The following is a 16,229-nucleotide window of genomic DNA, read 5'->3' as shown; positions in this document are numbered from 1 at the left end:
CAGAAAGGTTTGAAATATACCCCAAAACTTGATTAAAATCAAATGAAGTTAGATGTTGGTGCTGAAAAAAAGTGGTGTATTTTATTTAATAGTAAAAGAGGCAAAGAGAAAGAAAGAGAAAATAAGTACAGAAATAGAAAAAGAGGTTTCCGTGAGTGGGGAGAAAGGGAGAGGGTAACATGGGTTAGGTGGAAGTATATCGCCCTTCCCAGGATCCCAACAACATTTCATTGCTCCCCTCCATCTGTTGTTCTTGGTGGTGAAAGTCCCCCTGCCGCTTGTCACTGGAAAGTATGGAGTCCAGTGGATTAATGAAGTGGTTTGGGCCAGGTGGGAACACCCACACGCCTCCCCTGAGTAGGGCACGTTTGACACTGTCCTTTGCAACACCATGGATCTGTTGCATCATCTCTGGTGCAGCGTCTGGGGACCCCTCTGAGGGGGGTGTCTTTGATGGGTCATGATTCTGCTGTCCTTCATGTGGATGCCATGGTTTTTTGCCAGGTTGAAGGGGCCCACAGCTGAGCTCCTCTGCACAGCAGAGGATGGATGTTCACTGCTCGAATCAGAGGCTTTTTCATCTCACACCCAAAACCTCTCCTCCCCCTACCCTTTGGTGTGAGGGTTTGTTCCAGCCTGGCAGCTGACTGGCTGTGACCTCTACCCTGAAGGTGCTAAGCTTGATCCCTCTCTGAATGTATTCTTCTCCCCTGACTCACTTTATCTTATCTTCATCAATGAGCAGTGTAGGGCTCCATTCAGGGTTTTGGTGGTTTCTCTGCAGCTTTTGTACAGTTCTGCTATAACAAGCAAAAGTCTTTCATGGAGATGTTTAAGACATAAATTATAACATTTCAGCCTCTGACACTTGGGCTTTTAAAATTATTATAAGAATCATTCAAAGGGGAGCACAATAATGGTGACTGTGTGACATGTTTGGATTGAGAGCCTTTCCTTGTCCCCTGGCTGGCACACCTCCCCCTACTGTTGTAGGAGTCTGATTGGTGATACAGACACACAATTTTTGTAGCAAGACAGGTAACTATGGAAACAATCCCTTATTTTTTCTACTTCTATACTTTATTCCACATGATCCTTTCAACTAAGCATATCAAAGAATGACTGTACTTGTAAGTCATTAAAAATGTTAGAAAGACAAGTTCAATGAGTAAAAAAGCTGATGTGGTTTTTACAGGTCCAAGAAATTACCAAGCAAAATGTGGCTCATACATTTTCCATAACAGGAAAAAAGAGATCATTGGAACTACAAGCCAGGTATGATATTTGTTCTGTCTTTGAAGGTTTGTGAATATGTGTGGAGAAATTGATCTACGGGCTGTGCTAGTGTGACAGAGCTTTAAATCATAAGGTGAGCAGCAGAGATGGGTAACTTAGATATGTAAGAGAATGTTGGTCTTAAGTCAAAGTGTGTTGATTGCCTTTATTGAACGCTTACAGTGTTTATAGTAGTCCTTGTAAGGTCCACTGTGTCAACAATTCAAGTATTTTTGGCATTTGGTAATAATTACTGTCAATAATTATCAATAATGTTTTTAAAATAGTGGATAGCAAAGCTAAAAACCTAATGGATATAAAGCTGTGAAGCTGTGAATTGAATTTACTGAAAATATTTTAAGTAGAATGATGATGTTTTCTCTGTTTTTCTTTTGTTTTAACAGGACAGAAGAGGAGAAGAGGGAATGGATTCATGTTAGTACAAAGCACCAATGACAAGGAGGGCAATCATCATGCAGGCAGCATTTGAAATCATTGTTTTGGGGTTCTGAATTAATGTGGCTGTGCAGGGAAGCTGGGTGGGCTAGTGTGGTGGAGTTGCTCATGGAGAAGTGTGGAGCTCAGTCAGGGTCCCAGTGCTGACCAGTGGCCCCAGAAAGTATCTGGGTGCTCCAGCTGGGCTCGCCTTTCCTGCATTCCTCAAGCCCAGTGAGGCATCAAACCTTGAATATTCTTCCAATTTGACTTGTAAAGATACTGCCTGGTGGCAGTCTTAGTTTTTCACTGAAGCAATTATGGGTTTAACGCCACCAATTAAGGTTTTTAAGTTTCCCTTTCATTTTTACAAGTGTAAGGGTTTTTCACCAAATGACAATCCCACCCATCTTCCTATGAGAGAAATTTTTTTTTGTGATGCTTCTCATCTTTACTAACATCTTTGTCTCAGGTCATTCAAGCCACAATAGAAAAGCACAAACAGAACAGTGAGACCTTCAGAGCTTTCAATAGCTCTTTTTCACAAGAGGAGGAGCATCCTCCCGATTCCTCAGTAAGTACCAGTGCTTTGTTCTCCTTTGCCAGACCAGTTTTACCAACAGTTAAGACTTGCACAGCTAACTTTAAAATAGTGGAGTCTTGTTCTGGATTTTTATATGACATTACAGGGCAGTAATCTCCATTTCTCTGGCTCTCAAATGGGTATCAGTCACAGTTACTCAGCCATGAAGATACAGAATTAATTACCCAGGACAATTCAATTGCCAGAGATGCACCAGGCATGTTTTCCAGGCTGGTGGCTTTTTTAACAGAACAGGTATAATTCCTCAATGTTATGAGTGCTTAGTTGTCTGGAATGTTATTTGTGTCCCTGGGGGATTTTGTTCATTACTTTTCCCCATCTCATCAGAGATGCATTTTGGGATTATTTCTTTGATGTTATTTTATTATTATTTAAAATATTTTAAATACTCAGAAGGAAAATTATGCATTTATAAAGGATGTTAAAAAATTGTCTTATAGATAGTAAATATATTTCAGAAAAATACTCTTCAACTAAATATGTAATATAGTCTTGAAAGTTTATTTTTTCTCTACAGCCATAAGGTATCACTCTGTGTGATTTGCTAGGAACTTTGTTTTAGAAGTATTGACATCAGAACCGTATCTCTCCATTCAACTTGAAAATGATGGTGATAACCTTAGCCACAGGCATTTGCTACAAACTAAAGAGGAATGGGGCCTGAGAGAGCAAAATATTTAGGAATATCATACAGTGCTGCCTATGACTTTTATGACTTCAGACATGGTAGATCTTGGAGTAGAGGAAGAGAAGGTCCATCTGCAGAGATTGAATTTTGGGAGCTTTTTATCTTCCCCATTCCTTGCCTCCTAAATTATTTGTTTGGGGTTTTTTTGTTGTTGTTGTTTTTGTTTGTTTGGTTTTTTTTGTTTTGTTTTGGTACCTAACCATTTTTGACATCTCTTGGAGATTCAGGACTGATTTGGTGACTCAGATAAAAATTCTGGATTTTTTTATCTGCCTGATTTCCCAGGGGCTTCAGGAAAGATGTTGGGTATACCTTTCATCCCCACATAATCAGATTGACAGTGAAGATCTTCTCAACACTCTAGAGTCTAGAATCCTGCTAGTGATAGCTGCCAGCAATGAGCCATTTTCAGAATCTGGCATTGTTTACTTATCCTGAACTATTAATCAGCTAAAAATGCTTGGGGAAAAAAACCAGAAAATAGTCAATTCATGCCTATATTTTTCAGTTAACTTATGGCGGCATTCAGAGCCAGGATGCTTTGATGGAAAAAAATATTTTCCTAATAAGCAAACTAATAAGCACACTTCTTTCTATGTAATAAAGACACAGCATCTGGTCAAGTTCATTATTATTATCTTGCTTTGTAAATTCAATTTGATTTTGCTTCTGTGTTCATGGTGTAGCCTCATATTTATACTCTATGTAAAAGCCAAGCAGAGCAGGAGTCTGGTTTATCCCTGGCTGTATATTAATGCAGTCTGTACTGAAATTTCTTTAATGCCAGAATTACTGACCTGCATTTTTAGATTATCTTCTCTAGATAATCAGCTTTGAAACTGATGTCACAGCTAAATGTGACAGAAATTGCTGTCAGTTAAAACAGGCTGAAAGTATTTCTGTAAGGAAAACTGGACAAATACTGAGAACATTCTAACTGCAATACACCGCACTAGGTAGCATCCACCAGACATATCATCTATGGAATACTGGGCAGCAACTTTAGAGGAAAAAGCAACCCTTTTTTTTCCTCTCATGAGTGGAGAAATGGATATGTATTCATGGATTCCTGTCTGGATCTGTAACAGCTACTAGAAATTAGCCCGTACAAAAAGAGTCAAATTGGTTTTTTCCCATCCTTGGCCATACATTTTCTCTCTTACAGTGATCAGGACTGGTTGCAGTTCATGACCAGTGCATGCAACTCTGACCATGCTTGTGTTTCCCTGCTGACTCACATAAGCTCATACCAGCATTTTGGGTTGGTGTCAGCCTGAAATCTGCCTACAGAACACTTGTGGTTTCTGGGAGGTGGAGAGATCTGAAATTTGACCTGCTCTTAAGATTATGCCTGTGCAGGTCTTCAGCAATTAATGAACTCTCCCCTCTCAGGAGGGGAATATCCAGTGTCATTGCAAATCAATGCCAGGCCAGGTAATGGTAGCAGTAGTAATTTTAAAAAGAGTTTTTAGTAAGCTTTCAGGTTCCTTTGTGGTTTAGTTCCTCCATTTTCACCCGCAGCATTTCCAGGCTATGTGAAAGGTTTTTAAAACCATCTAAAAATGTTACCAAGGAAAAGGACCTCTTTCACCACTGCTTCATCTCAGAAGAGTTGGAGGCTCCTGGTGTGGTGATGGACCCAGTTTGTGCAGTCTTGGAAGGCTGGCAAGGAAAAGTGCTGCAGAAAGCTGAGCTCTGTGGAAGTGGCATCCCTAGGATGTGAGATTGAGAATGCTTCTGTTAGCTAAACCATGAATGTTAGATGCCCCTGTTTCTTTCCCCATAGATCTGGGCTGGTTCTGACAAAACACGTCAATAACTGTATTGTTACCAGCTCTAAGACACTGTGAGTGGTAATGTAACAGGGAGAAGTCCTTTTGAAATATTTTCCAGGTAAGAGTAGAGGGTATTTGATTTTTAGCCCATTATTCCAAATAAACAAACAGACATGGGGATCTGAATAGGCAACTGGAGGAATTTACTCTTTTCCCTAAATTTGCTGGGGTTTTTCTCCAGCTCTTCTTCAAACCCTGTTTTTCCTCCACATTTTTCTTTTTCCAAGTCCCATCACAGCACACAGATGTCCTTTTACTAGGCAGAGTAAAACCCTGGGTTGATTAGGATTCCAGTGAAAAGAACCCCCTTTGCAGAGGACTGAGGAACAGATGATGTGAACATCTCAGGGTTGCTGGGTTTTTGCAGAGGCCGAAATAGCTGGTTAGAGCTGAGTAGTGATGCTTCCCTTAATTCAATTGTATTCCCTGAAGAAGTGACACAGGGTGACACAGCCCTGGCCCCGGGGGATGCATTTGCTCCTTTACTTGTTCTAAAGAGTTGATTGATAGTATTAGAATATAAATAATCTGATGAGGAATCAGAATGAATAGCTCTTCAATTTGGCCACTCAAACAGAGATTAAACCTTCTTGCTTTAAAATGAAACCAAGCTGGTGTGCCAAAATGCACTGGCTATTGAGATAATCTTGAAATAAGAGATGGCCGATTGGCAAAGGAAGAATGATCTATGGGAATAACAGGAGAATTTATCATAAAGAATCTAATCATTTGAACACCTCGTGTAAACTAGCAAACTCCCTGTAAATTAATTTGCAGATAAAGTGGTTTTCAATTCTTATTAGAATGTTGCCTGTGATTTTGGTACTCAATGTACAAAGCTTATTTGCCCTTTATATGTATTGAATACTACTGAATGTGTATATATATCTATATATATGGCATACATATAGATATATGAATATTATATATGAACCCTATAGGAATACATATCTATGTGTATTTAGCAATATACATCTCCATAACTGGATAAATGGAAATGCCACTTCGCATTTATTTAGGGATTGAAATGCATTATGAAGAAGAGAAACTTAACTCTGAGTGGTGTTTTAATAGAGTGAATTTTGTTCCTCTCAGAATCTAGTGCCTCCACACAGCTTTTGCTGGTCTGGCTGGCAGGCTCCAATAGAGAAGTGTCCTTCAAACTTTGGCACGGGCTTTCTGCAGCATGTGAGGGACAGGCACAGGTTACACCCAAAGGAAGGTTGGCAATTCAGTGCCATCTGTAAAATCATCCACATCAGAGCCCACCCCATATTTGAGGGTGGCTGAGCACATGTGCAACATGTGCACCTGGGGTAGTGGAAGGTGTCCCTGCTCGTAGCAGGGGGCTGGAACAAGATGAGCTTTAAGGTCCCTTTCAACTCAGACCATTCTCTGATTCTGCGATCTGATTTTATGAATTAAAGTGTGCTCACAAGCAAAGAACTGAGGGGCTGAAAGCAAACTCTTTTGCTTTCTCTTCCCCCCACCACCCCCACCTTGTTTTTCTTTTTTTTTTTTTTTTCCTTTTAAAATTTCTTTTTGTTTTTTGGGGGTTTTGGTTTGTTTGTTTGTTTTCTTTTCAGTGTTTAATATAATTGAGGAAGAATGTCGACGTTGAAACTGTTCTGTGTTATTCTCTTTCTCCTCAGATAGCCAGCACCAGCTCAGTTGAATCGATGCCAGGAGCAGATGGTGGTGGTGCAGTAGGAGGGGTGAGTAATTTGAAGCTAATACTTTAGTCAGAGCAGTGTTGGGAGGTGGGTTATGTTTCTTTTATAGCGGGAAAAAATAATCATACTTCGATATAGGTTTTACAGGGTTTCTATCCTGCTGTCTGTGGCCTCAGCTGTGCTGTCATTAGTTTCCTGGCTAAGTTATATCCACAGTTAGTTGCTGTTTGCAGCATCGGGGAATTTGAATCCTGCTCAGATGTGTCACAAAAACCAGGAAATAAACTCTCCAACCGATTTGATGGGTTAGAAAGTCGATGTTACTTTATTAACAGTGCTGGATGTGAGGGGGTTTCTCCTCAAAGCATGAATAGACTTCTTAAAGCAATATAACTCCTTCGGTAGTGGATATATGCCACACGTGCATCAGAGTGGTTTATTCAGTTTGTAGCACTGGGTTTGGAAAGGGGGAGATTTGTCTGGGCTTTTTTTGTTTGTTTGTTGTTTTGTGGGGATTTTTGGTGTTTGGTTTTTTTTTTTTGTTTGGTTTTGTGTGCATGTATTTAAATTGTGATAGGGGGCTACGCTGATTGAAAGGAGAAGGGCAAAAGATACCAGGAAACCTATCTGATTAATGCTGTTGCATTGTGTAACTCAGGATTTCATCTCTAGAGCCACATTGTGAGTAACACTACTTCCCCAGTATGCTTTCCATGTTTCTGCTAGTGCAGAGGAAGAGGTGATAGTACTTTCGTGTGTCTCTGGCCTGTAAAACATTGGCTGCCACGAAAGCAAAATATACTTTCAAAGGTATTATTCATTTTGCTCAGTAAAATGGCTGTGACTGCTGCTGAATCAAACTGAGGGCTTGAGTCCTTAATAAGGTCTATTTTTTATTATTCTTTTCTCTCTCTTCTAGATTGAAAGATTTTCAGGAAATGCCTAGGGTCAGTTGAATTTACTGAAAATTAGCCTCAACAAGAACAAACAGCCACCAAAAATACCCTTACCTGTAGAGATGTGCTGTAGGATGTTATGTATTAGCATGATGATTTTAGGAACAAATGAGTCATTTAGCAGCACCTCCACACCTGTGGCCAAGCTTGGAACCTTCTGGTAGAGTGCACAGTGTCAATGCAAAGCTGTTAAACAAGGCAGCAACCTGACCTATTAAAAAACCAAGTTATAAGTGTTTGTGATTAGTGTGCTCCTTGCTGGTTATTTTCTGTCTTCACTTAATATCTTCGATTAACAATTTTTAATTTATTTACAGTCAGTTTTGTGATTAGTGTTTTCTGCCTTGAGTTACAGATGCTGTATTTAGTGAGCTACTTAAAAAAAAAAAAGACGTTTTATAGTATTAAAAAGACCCCAAGCCTACCTAAAAATTTTGGTTGGTCTTAAGTATATACATTTTATTTGCAATTAAATAAAAAACTTGTATCTTTTTAGCATATGATAGCATATCTTCATATGTTAAGTAATTTTCCTTAAATCATGTATTTAAAGAAAAATTTAATTCCTGACATAGAAAAAAAATTGAGTTGATCAAAAACACAAAGTTAAAAATACCTCAAATTGTGTAGTATTAATTCTGGGCTCTAATTTTGCTAAAAATGAATAATATCAAGAGAATAATGAATAAAAATGTTAGTTGCAGCTTCAGAAAATAAGCATTTTTAGTGTTGACATCCCTTTAGTACAGCTCAGTGAGAGCACAAGCAATACATTGTGTGCTCAACAGCTTCACATGCAAACCACTTGGTGGTAGCGGTGGCCATCACACTGGGAGCTCCTTCCTGTGCTTCCCCAGCCTGAGAGGCTTCTGGGATTTTCTTCAGCATTCACGTTCACATTTGCATTACCAGACAATGAAGTCCTACTGCAGGAAGGATCATCTGCTTGTCTGTAGCATCATGGTACCTCTTTGCTGAATTGTCTTGCTGCTCTGCACTGCTACTGCAGGTTATGCTCAGACTTCTGTATGCAGGAGGAAATATGAGCCTGTGGAAAATGTCTTACACATAGTCTTGCCAGTATAATGTTGGCATGTAGAGAAACAAACTAAAATATTACAAAGTACAAAATCTGCTATATCATTTTAAATGATTTTTCACTTATAGTAAGCATTTCCAGAAGCACTTGCTGATTGCAACCCCATTGTGGGTTGCTCCAGGTAGTTAATTTATAAATGGAAAATACACTTGTAAGAGCATAATGAGAAGGAAAAGAATTGAAACTGCTTTGTAGCTCATGTTACAGTCAGACTGTATTTCTGAGTTACGTGAACAACCTGCTGGCCCAGACAGAATGAAATACCTGGCACAGAGCAGCTGTGGCTGCCCCTGGATCCCTGGAAGTGTCCAAGGCCAGGTTGGACACTGGGGCTTGGAGCAGCCTGGGACAGTGGAAGGTGTCCCTTCCCATGGCAGGGTGGGACTGGATGGGCTCTTAGGTCGCTTCCACCCCAAACCATTCTGGGACTGCGTGATTCTCCGACTGTATAGCAAGAAATAAATAATGGTGACATTAGTCTCCTAAGCCCACTGCTTTTCTTGCTGTTCCTACCAGCTTTTTGGTGATTCTCCCCTGCATTTCAGAAGCAAATGGAGGCTGCATAGTTCACTAAGTTCAGATGTCTGCTCATCTAAGAAGGCCTGCCACAGGCCTTCATCTTGCAGTCACATGAGTTGTACCTCTTGCTGGGATATATGCTATTTTACCACTAAAATTTTAAAATCCAAGGAAACTGTCAAGATTTAGAGAGTTAAATGCAGTAGAGTAAAAGCAAATTAGCAGTCAAAACAGCCTAGTCTGAAAGAAGTAGATCCTGGCTCTGAACAGATTTTATGTGAGTGTTTTTTCCTGTCAGACTCAGCAGCTTCAAAACAGAGTTGGGTATATTGAGAAAGATGAGAAATGTGGCAATTATTCAAGCTCATTATTATCAAGATGCTGAAGTGAGGGCAGCTCTGTGTTAGCACCTCTTTTAAAGGGCATCAGCAGTAAATAAAGTAGCTTGTGTAATAAAGGACACAGTTGCAAAATGACTGTTAAATTTATCTACAATGAGCAATGTGATTTACAATGCATATCCTTGTTTGCTACAAAAGCCTCTTTGTTCAGAGGATGTGTTATGAGTATGTGGTAAGGTCACCTCAGCCATCACTGGGTAGGATGAGGGCACTGCCAGCGCAGGAAGGTCTCTTCTTTTTCACAGGAATGGAAAGGAATTTTTTTAAAAAATTCTGTTTCAGTGTCAGTAGTTAAATAACTTTTAGTTGAAAAGGTCTTTCTTCTATAATAGCTCTCTGGAATTTGCCAAGTAATAAAGACTTTTTCATTTTTATTATCTTTTCTGCAGCTACAATAGCAATGTTTCAAACTCTTCTGTTCTCACTGTATTTTGACAATGTTGAGAAATACTATGAAATATTGCTGGCATTCATCAAACACTTGAAGACATCTTTATACAGCAGATTGTATTTTTGTGATCTGCACATGATCTGTATGTTAATCATAGAATCATGGAATGGTTTGGGATGAAAGGGACCCTAAAGATCATCTCATTCCAACCCCCACCATGAGCAGAGACACTTTCCACTGGACCAGGTTGCTCAGAGCTGAATCCAACCTGGTTTTAAACACCTCCAGGCATGGGAAGTCAAGTTTATGCTGGATCCAGTAATGCTATTCAATTTATCAGGAAATTGTGCAATAGGGTTTGCTGAGTAACTTCAGGTATTGGCTGGGATTTAGAGGCTAACCTTGCCTGGCCACCTAGACAGCAGGTCCCAGATAGTGCAGGTCCCTGGCATCGGTGTCCCTGCCTTCCTGAGGAGCCTTATGCTTCATCTTTGGCTGGGAGGGAGACTAAGAAAACTCCTAAATTAAGCATTTGAAGTTGGGTGGTGCAAAGTCCACTCCTAACACCATTCATTTCTTCAGTCAAGCCATTTTCCCCCAAATCTTCACATCTCCTTCCCACCAAGGGAGGGAAGTTTACAGTGCACTCACAAAGTCAACATGTATCTCGAAAAAGGAAGAGGTGAGTGCTGAAAGGGAAGTTTTCTTGAGATGCCCACCTTGGCCATTCCTCCACCTCTGCACTGCCAGACAGGGAGCGGAGATTGCTCCGTGGCAGTAAGGAGATGAGTGGGCAGAGAGGGGCTGAGACCACATTATGTCCCCCCGAGACCCCTTATGGTTGAGCCAGCCCTCAAGCTGAGGCAACAAATTCTTTCCTAAAATGGTGTGAACCCCAAAGAGGGTCTTTGTCAGTAGAACTCTATGAACAATGTTGCCATTATTTTTATTATTTTCTAATCACATACATGTACTTTTAATTTCAGAGTGATTCCTCTAGGAAATCTTCCAAATCCAAGCGAGACAAAGAGAAACAGTCTTGTAAGAGCTGCAGCGAGAGCTTCAACTCCATCACAAAGAGGCGGCACCATTGTAAGCAGTGTGGGGCAGTAAGTATCCCAGCACGCTAAGCTCTTGAATTTCTTCTGCAGAGACCATTGAAGACAATTTTTTATTTTATCAGTGTAGGGATTAAAAGACATTCTGGTTCTTGGCAAGTCATTGACAGAGCAGGTTTTTACCCTTGCTTTACTCTCTGGATATCGGGGGAAAACAGCAAAACTGGTGCAAGGGTCCTAGTTTGTGCCAGTTTAAAGGCAAATTCAGTGTCTCAGTGGATAGAAAGAAAGGTGGTGCTTTTCCTGGGGGTGGGCGTGTATCAGGGGAGGGGGTTGTAGTTTGCTTGCAGAAGCAATGGCCTTAAGACAGCCTCACTTCACCCAGACAGTAGCTCTTCTAAAATGAACAGCTGAACATGCAATATTAAAGATGGTATTAAGCTATTAGAGAGCATCCAGAGGAGGGCAATGAAGATGGAGAAGCGGAGCCATGTGAGGAGCAGCTGAGGGCACTTCTTCTCTTCAGCCTGGAGAAGAAGAGGCTGAGGGGAGACTCACTGGGGTCAACAACTTTCTCTGAGGGGAGGAGGAGGGGCAGACTCTGATCTCTTTCTGTGATCTCTTTCTAGAACCCAAGGGAAAGGCCTGAAGTTGTGTCAGGGGAGGTTTAGGGTGGACGTTAGAAAGACGTTCTTCCCCCAGAGAGTGGTCAGGCACTGGAACAGGCTCCCCAGGGAAGCAGTCACAGCACCAAATCTGCCAGAGCTCCAGGAGAGTTTGGACAACACTCTCAGGCACAGGGTGTGATTCTTAGGGATGCCCTCTGTGTGGCCAGGAGCTGGACTTCGTGATCCTTGTGGCTCCCTTCCCACTCAGCATACTCTGTGATTCTGCATTTCTTTCCCTGAAGAAATGTTGTGCAAAAGTGTTTTCCTCCTGCTTGAAAAACCAAAGAAAATCCATCCCAGAGGCTGGGTTACTGAAGGCCCTTAGCCACCTCCCCTAGAGCCATTTATCAGTGGCTGAATTCCCTTTTTTTTTTTCGGTAAATCACAACCATGACCAAGATGAGATGGATTTCTGCAAAATGATTTGAAACCTCATTCAGTGTTCCTAATGCAACTAAGAGTAATGTTATTTAAATAACGTTAGTCATTTGAAGTAGAGATAAATTTTCAGATGCAGAGAGATCTAAATGTGTAGTTAAGGTGTTTAAAGAAACCTCAGTCTCAGCAACTGAAATTAAATTGTGGAGGAGGCATTTCTACCCTAGCGTTGGGATTTTCAATCTTCTGGGTTTGCTTTTATTAAATCATGAAATACATTTCTAGGGGTTTAAAACATCCCATTGCAAAGTCAGTGTTACTAAAGAAATGAAATAATGGCTTTCCCCCAGGAACAAAGAAATAACAAGAATTACAAAATGAATAATTTATCGTTAAACCATCATTTGTTGTGCAATGCCTTGTGCTCTCCCTTTTAACTGGGGGGCAAGAGGAGGGGACCCAGGGAGCACCAACCAGGCACAGGGGAGGGGGTCTCAGGTGAGAGGGACACCTGGGTGGGCCAATGGCCCTCCAGGGGATGGAGAGCATCCTTTGAATCTGCCAATCGCTCGATGCTCCCCTGGAATTTCTAGGTTGATAGACAGTGCCCAGCAGGGGTCAGGGGTAGGGAAAGGAAAGGTGATTGACTCGCCACCTGGGGAAGGAAACTTCAGGGGAGGGACCAGGGAAACTGAGGCACACCGGGATGACACACCACAACAGGAAAGACTATCATGTTGTTAAAAATGCTGTCTTTGCTTTTGTTTGGGTAGCACTTCCTCAATTAAGGCAGTCCTCTTTATATAGTAATTAAATTCTTACAGTGAACCATGTAACAACATATATGTGTGCTGTGGGTTTTTGGTTATTATTGTACAGAAATTCAGAATGGATGTCCATCAGGCTGACGCCCTGGAGGCAATTTGTCTCCCTGGACCAGGTGTATTAGAGACAAATTTTTAGCATGAAAACAGGTTCTGGAGCTGAAGATCCAGCATTGTTTCCAAGCTCTGGTTCCTCGGGCCCAATGTGCCACTGCATGCTCTTGGCAGCTGAGGCAGACAATTAATTTTTAATGGATAATATATTGGACTATGTTCTTAAAATAGTTGGTACTTTCTGGATTACTCAATTCTCCAGGATGTCCTTGATTGGTGAGGAATGTCAGCCACTTTCACTCTGAAAATGAGTCCTTCTTAAACCACTGAAAAGCACTAATTGCTTCATCAACTTAAGCTCTTTTTGACTTATAAAAGCTTGTAAGAAAAGGCAAGAAAAGCAAATTTGCATGCTGTTAGTCATACGGTATTTCTCCAAAGACATAAGTTTTCCTTAATTTGGTATTTTGGTATATAGCATGGGATCACAAGCATATTAGTTATTAATGGAGGTAGATATAGTAAATATTATATTGGTCTATCTTACATTTACATTAGCTTTCATGGAATTTTGCTTTACTAGCAACCATTCTGCAAGTCAATTTCTTTGATAAAGGGTTGTGTTTTAAACATGACTAATTAAACACCATCTGTCTGTTACAGGTGATCTGTGCAAAATGCTCTGAGTTTAAGCCACTTGCAGATAATAGTCGCCATAATCGAGTGTGTAAAGAGTGTTTCCTGCAGCTCCCAGCAAGCCCCTGCAGCCCTGGGGTGGAAGGAGTTGGGGAACAGAAGAAAAGACTAGCTGCAGAGGTACAGTCTTTGGCTAAGAAACATTGTGAGACTCTCTCTTTTTTTAGTGTACTTATTAAAAGCTAATCAAATTTGTTTTCTTTTCTGCCCCACCATGGGATTTAATCCTCTGACCTATAAATCTCATTGAACACATCTGCAGCTGTAGATGGTGAGCATTCATCATCAGATGCTAATCACACAGAGATGCATACAGGTTTGGCAGCTAAGCTTCAGCTTCCAAACTTACAAAAAAGAGGGAAAACCCTCTGACTTCTTTTTATTATGGTGCATTTCCAATCTTGAGCTGTGCACAGTAACTATTCAAAAAATAAGATCTGTTTTTTCACTTTTAATTCCATGTAGCAACTCTGTTGCTTGGGGGCTTTGTCAGCTCTGTACCTAAACACGTCTGAGATCTCAGCAGCAGGGTGGGGTAAAACCACAGGTCCCCCTTGGCCTGAGCTGCCAGGTCTGCAGAGCACAGAAAAAGTTCTGGATCCGGAACCTGACCCCATCAAAACCTTCAGATATGGTATCAAATATTGCCCTCTGTGGCAGGGGGTTGGAATGAGATGGTTTTTACAGTCCCTTCTGACCCCAACCGTGTGATTATGTGATGCATGCTCCAGCTGTGACTACAGGTGATGAGCTCTTTATAGGTGCCACTACAGCCTGTGACAGCTCATGACAAACTTTGCAGCACTGTTTCAGTAGGGAAAGTTGCAGGTCCAAACCTGCACCTACACAGGGAAGAGAGAGCCCTGTTAATCTGAAAAGCCAAGAGCCAAACCAGTGAAATGGGACCCATGGCTTTACTTCAGAAAGCAGATTACAACAAAAAGCTGTAAAAACCCAAGGAAACATGTCATTTTTCCCTCCTCTACTCAGGCTGCTAGTTTCTTTGTAAAATCTTCAAAGGATGAGGTAAAATGCAAGAAAGCCAGTGTATAGAAATAAAAGATCAGAGTCAGGCTTCTTCTTTCCCTCCTATTTACATTAAACTCTTTTAACAAGCTTAGTAGCAGCTGAAGAGACTGCCACTTAACAAATGTTATTAGCAGCTGCCAGAAATCTTCAGAAGGCTTCTGTGCAAATCCTAATGCAAACAGGAATTTTGATTTTCTTTCCTTTTTATCAGAGCACAGTTTCTTCCATTTTTTTTTTTGCACTCTGATTTGGCTCCACCATGCACAAGAGGTTCTGTTAATAAACCCTTTGCATTAATTTGAAGTCATCTCCCTGCCTACTTTGCTAAGCAAGAAATGAGCTGCATCATCTTAATTACCATTTTCAATTTACTGGGTGGAAGTTGAATTTAGCTTCATGTCCACTGGGAATGGTGATTCAGCCTCTGTTACATGGAATTATGCTATTTCTTAATTGTATATAATAATTATTAATTTCTTATTTGGTTATGGCCTACCCAGCATTTGCTCTCAAGTGTTATTTGACTCTGCACCTTTTGAGTATTTTATATTTAATTCTAAGTACTTTGCACACTTCAACATAAATGGAAATAGCTCTGTTTTATTTTTTTTTCCCCTTCATCCAGAAGCAAAGCATCCTTGTGGCTGAAAACAGCCTCTTCAGCAGCTACCTCCAGTTCCTTGAAAAAGGGAAGACTTGGTACAAAATGTGGGTGACCATCCCCAAGAGTGAACCTCTTGTTCTGTATCTGCAAGGAAGCAGCCAGGTAAGATGGCATTCATGAGGGCTAACACACAGAAAAAGAAAAGCGTAAGTTTAAACATGTTGAGCTGAGAAATGGGTCAAAGGATTTGGCTTGGTTTCAACAACAGAACTGAATTTGCTATTCTGGATATGGCACAAAGCCTCAGAGATTTTAGGTTACCCTGTTACCTGTACTTACTGCTGATACAGTTGTGAGCAAATGTTAAAGCTTGTTGCTTTTCCATTCAAATTTTTAGCAAAAAAAGAGGACAAAACAAGGATAATTAGGTTCTGCTTTTTAGCTTTTTTAAGGTTTCAGACAGGCGTAGTCAAGGGTTTTATTACGCTGTCGTTAGGAAAAGCACTTTCCTGTTAAATATATAGAGCTGCAAAGGAGGCTGGATATTGCAATTGCTGGAGCTGCTGGTTCAAGCTTCTTTTTCTTTAAACCTAGTTCTGGTTTGATGGGATAGAGGAATTTGTGAAAATGTAGTTGCTGTTCAGCCTGAAAAATTATAAAGTTCCTTGTCATAGCATCATGGGCTTTTATCATTAATTGAAATACTTACATTTATAAGAGGTTTTTTCGTCTCTAAATGTACTGTTGAAGCTAACTAGCATTTGTGTGTGATGAAAATCAAGGGATAGAAACATCTATATCCAAACTAGAAACATCTGTCATGCTTCCTTAGCATTGAAGAACGACAATGCTGAAAGGAGATTCCCTTTATCCAGTTTTGCATGTGGCATTTGATACATTTGTACACAGCTTTTTTTATCTCCTGTGTGGGATGGAAGTAGTAATGGAACTGAATTCAGCCAGCAATTACCCTGCTGTAGTTGTAGTGTTAAAAATATTTTCTTTTTATTAGCATCTGTTTGTGGCTAGGAACAGTCGAAGA

General features: G+C 40.6%; 1 protein-coding gene across 5 annotated transcripts in view; it reads left to right on the top strand.

Moving 5' to 3' along the window:
• Window positions 1-16,229, top strand: part of FGD3 (FYVE, RhoGEF and PH domain containing 3) — a 96,357-nt gene that overhangs the window by 74,126 nt on the left and 6,002 nt on the right. For all 5 annotated transcript variants that reach the window (XM_041467229.1, XM_041467233.1, XM_041467234.1 and 2 more), the window contains exons 12-18: window positions 1,196-1,275; window positions 1,680-1,710; window positions 2,183-2,284; window positions 6,490-6,552; window positions 10,863-10,985; window positions 13,522-13,674; window positions 15,209-15,349. In XM_041467229.1, the coding sequence (XP_041323163.1) occupies window positions 1,196-1,275; window positions 1,680-1,710; window positions 2,183-2,284; window positions 6,490-6,552; window positions 10,863-10,985; window positions 13,522-13,674; window positions 15,209-15,349 (693 nt within the window). The remainder of the gene's footprint in view (window positions 1-1,195; window positions 1,276-1,679; window positions 1,711-2,182; window positions 2,285-6,489; window positions 6,553-10,862; window positions 10,986-13,521; window positions 13,675-15,208; window positions 15,350-16,229) is intronic.

Source organism: Pyrgilauda ruficollis, unplaced genomic scaffold (genome assembly GCF_017590135.1).
Source record: "Pyrgilauda ruficollis isolate IOZ18807 unplaced genomic scaffold, ASM1759013v1 scaffold203, whole genome shotgun sequence".
Classification (NCBI taxonomy): domain Eukaryota; kingdom Metazoa; phylum Chordata; class Aves; order Passeriformes; family Passeridae; genus Pyrgilauda; species Pyrgilauda ruficollis.
The sequence above is the reverse complement of the archived record's forward strand: the minus strand, read 5'-3'. Positions and strand labels throughout refer to the sequence as shown.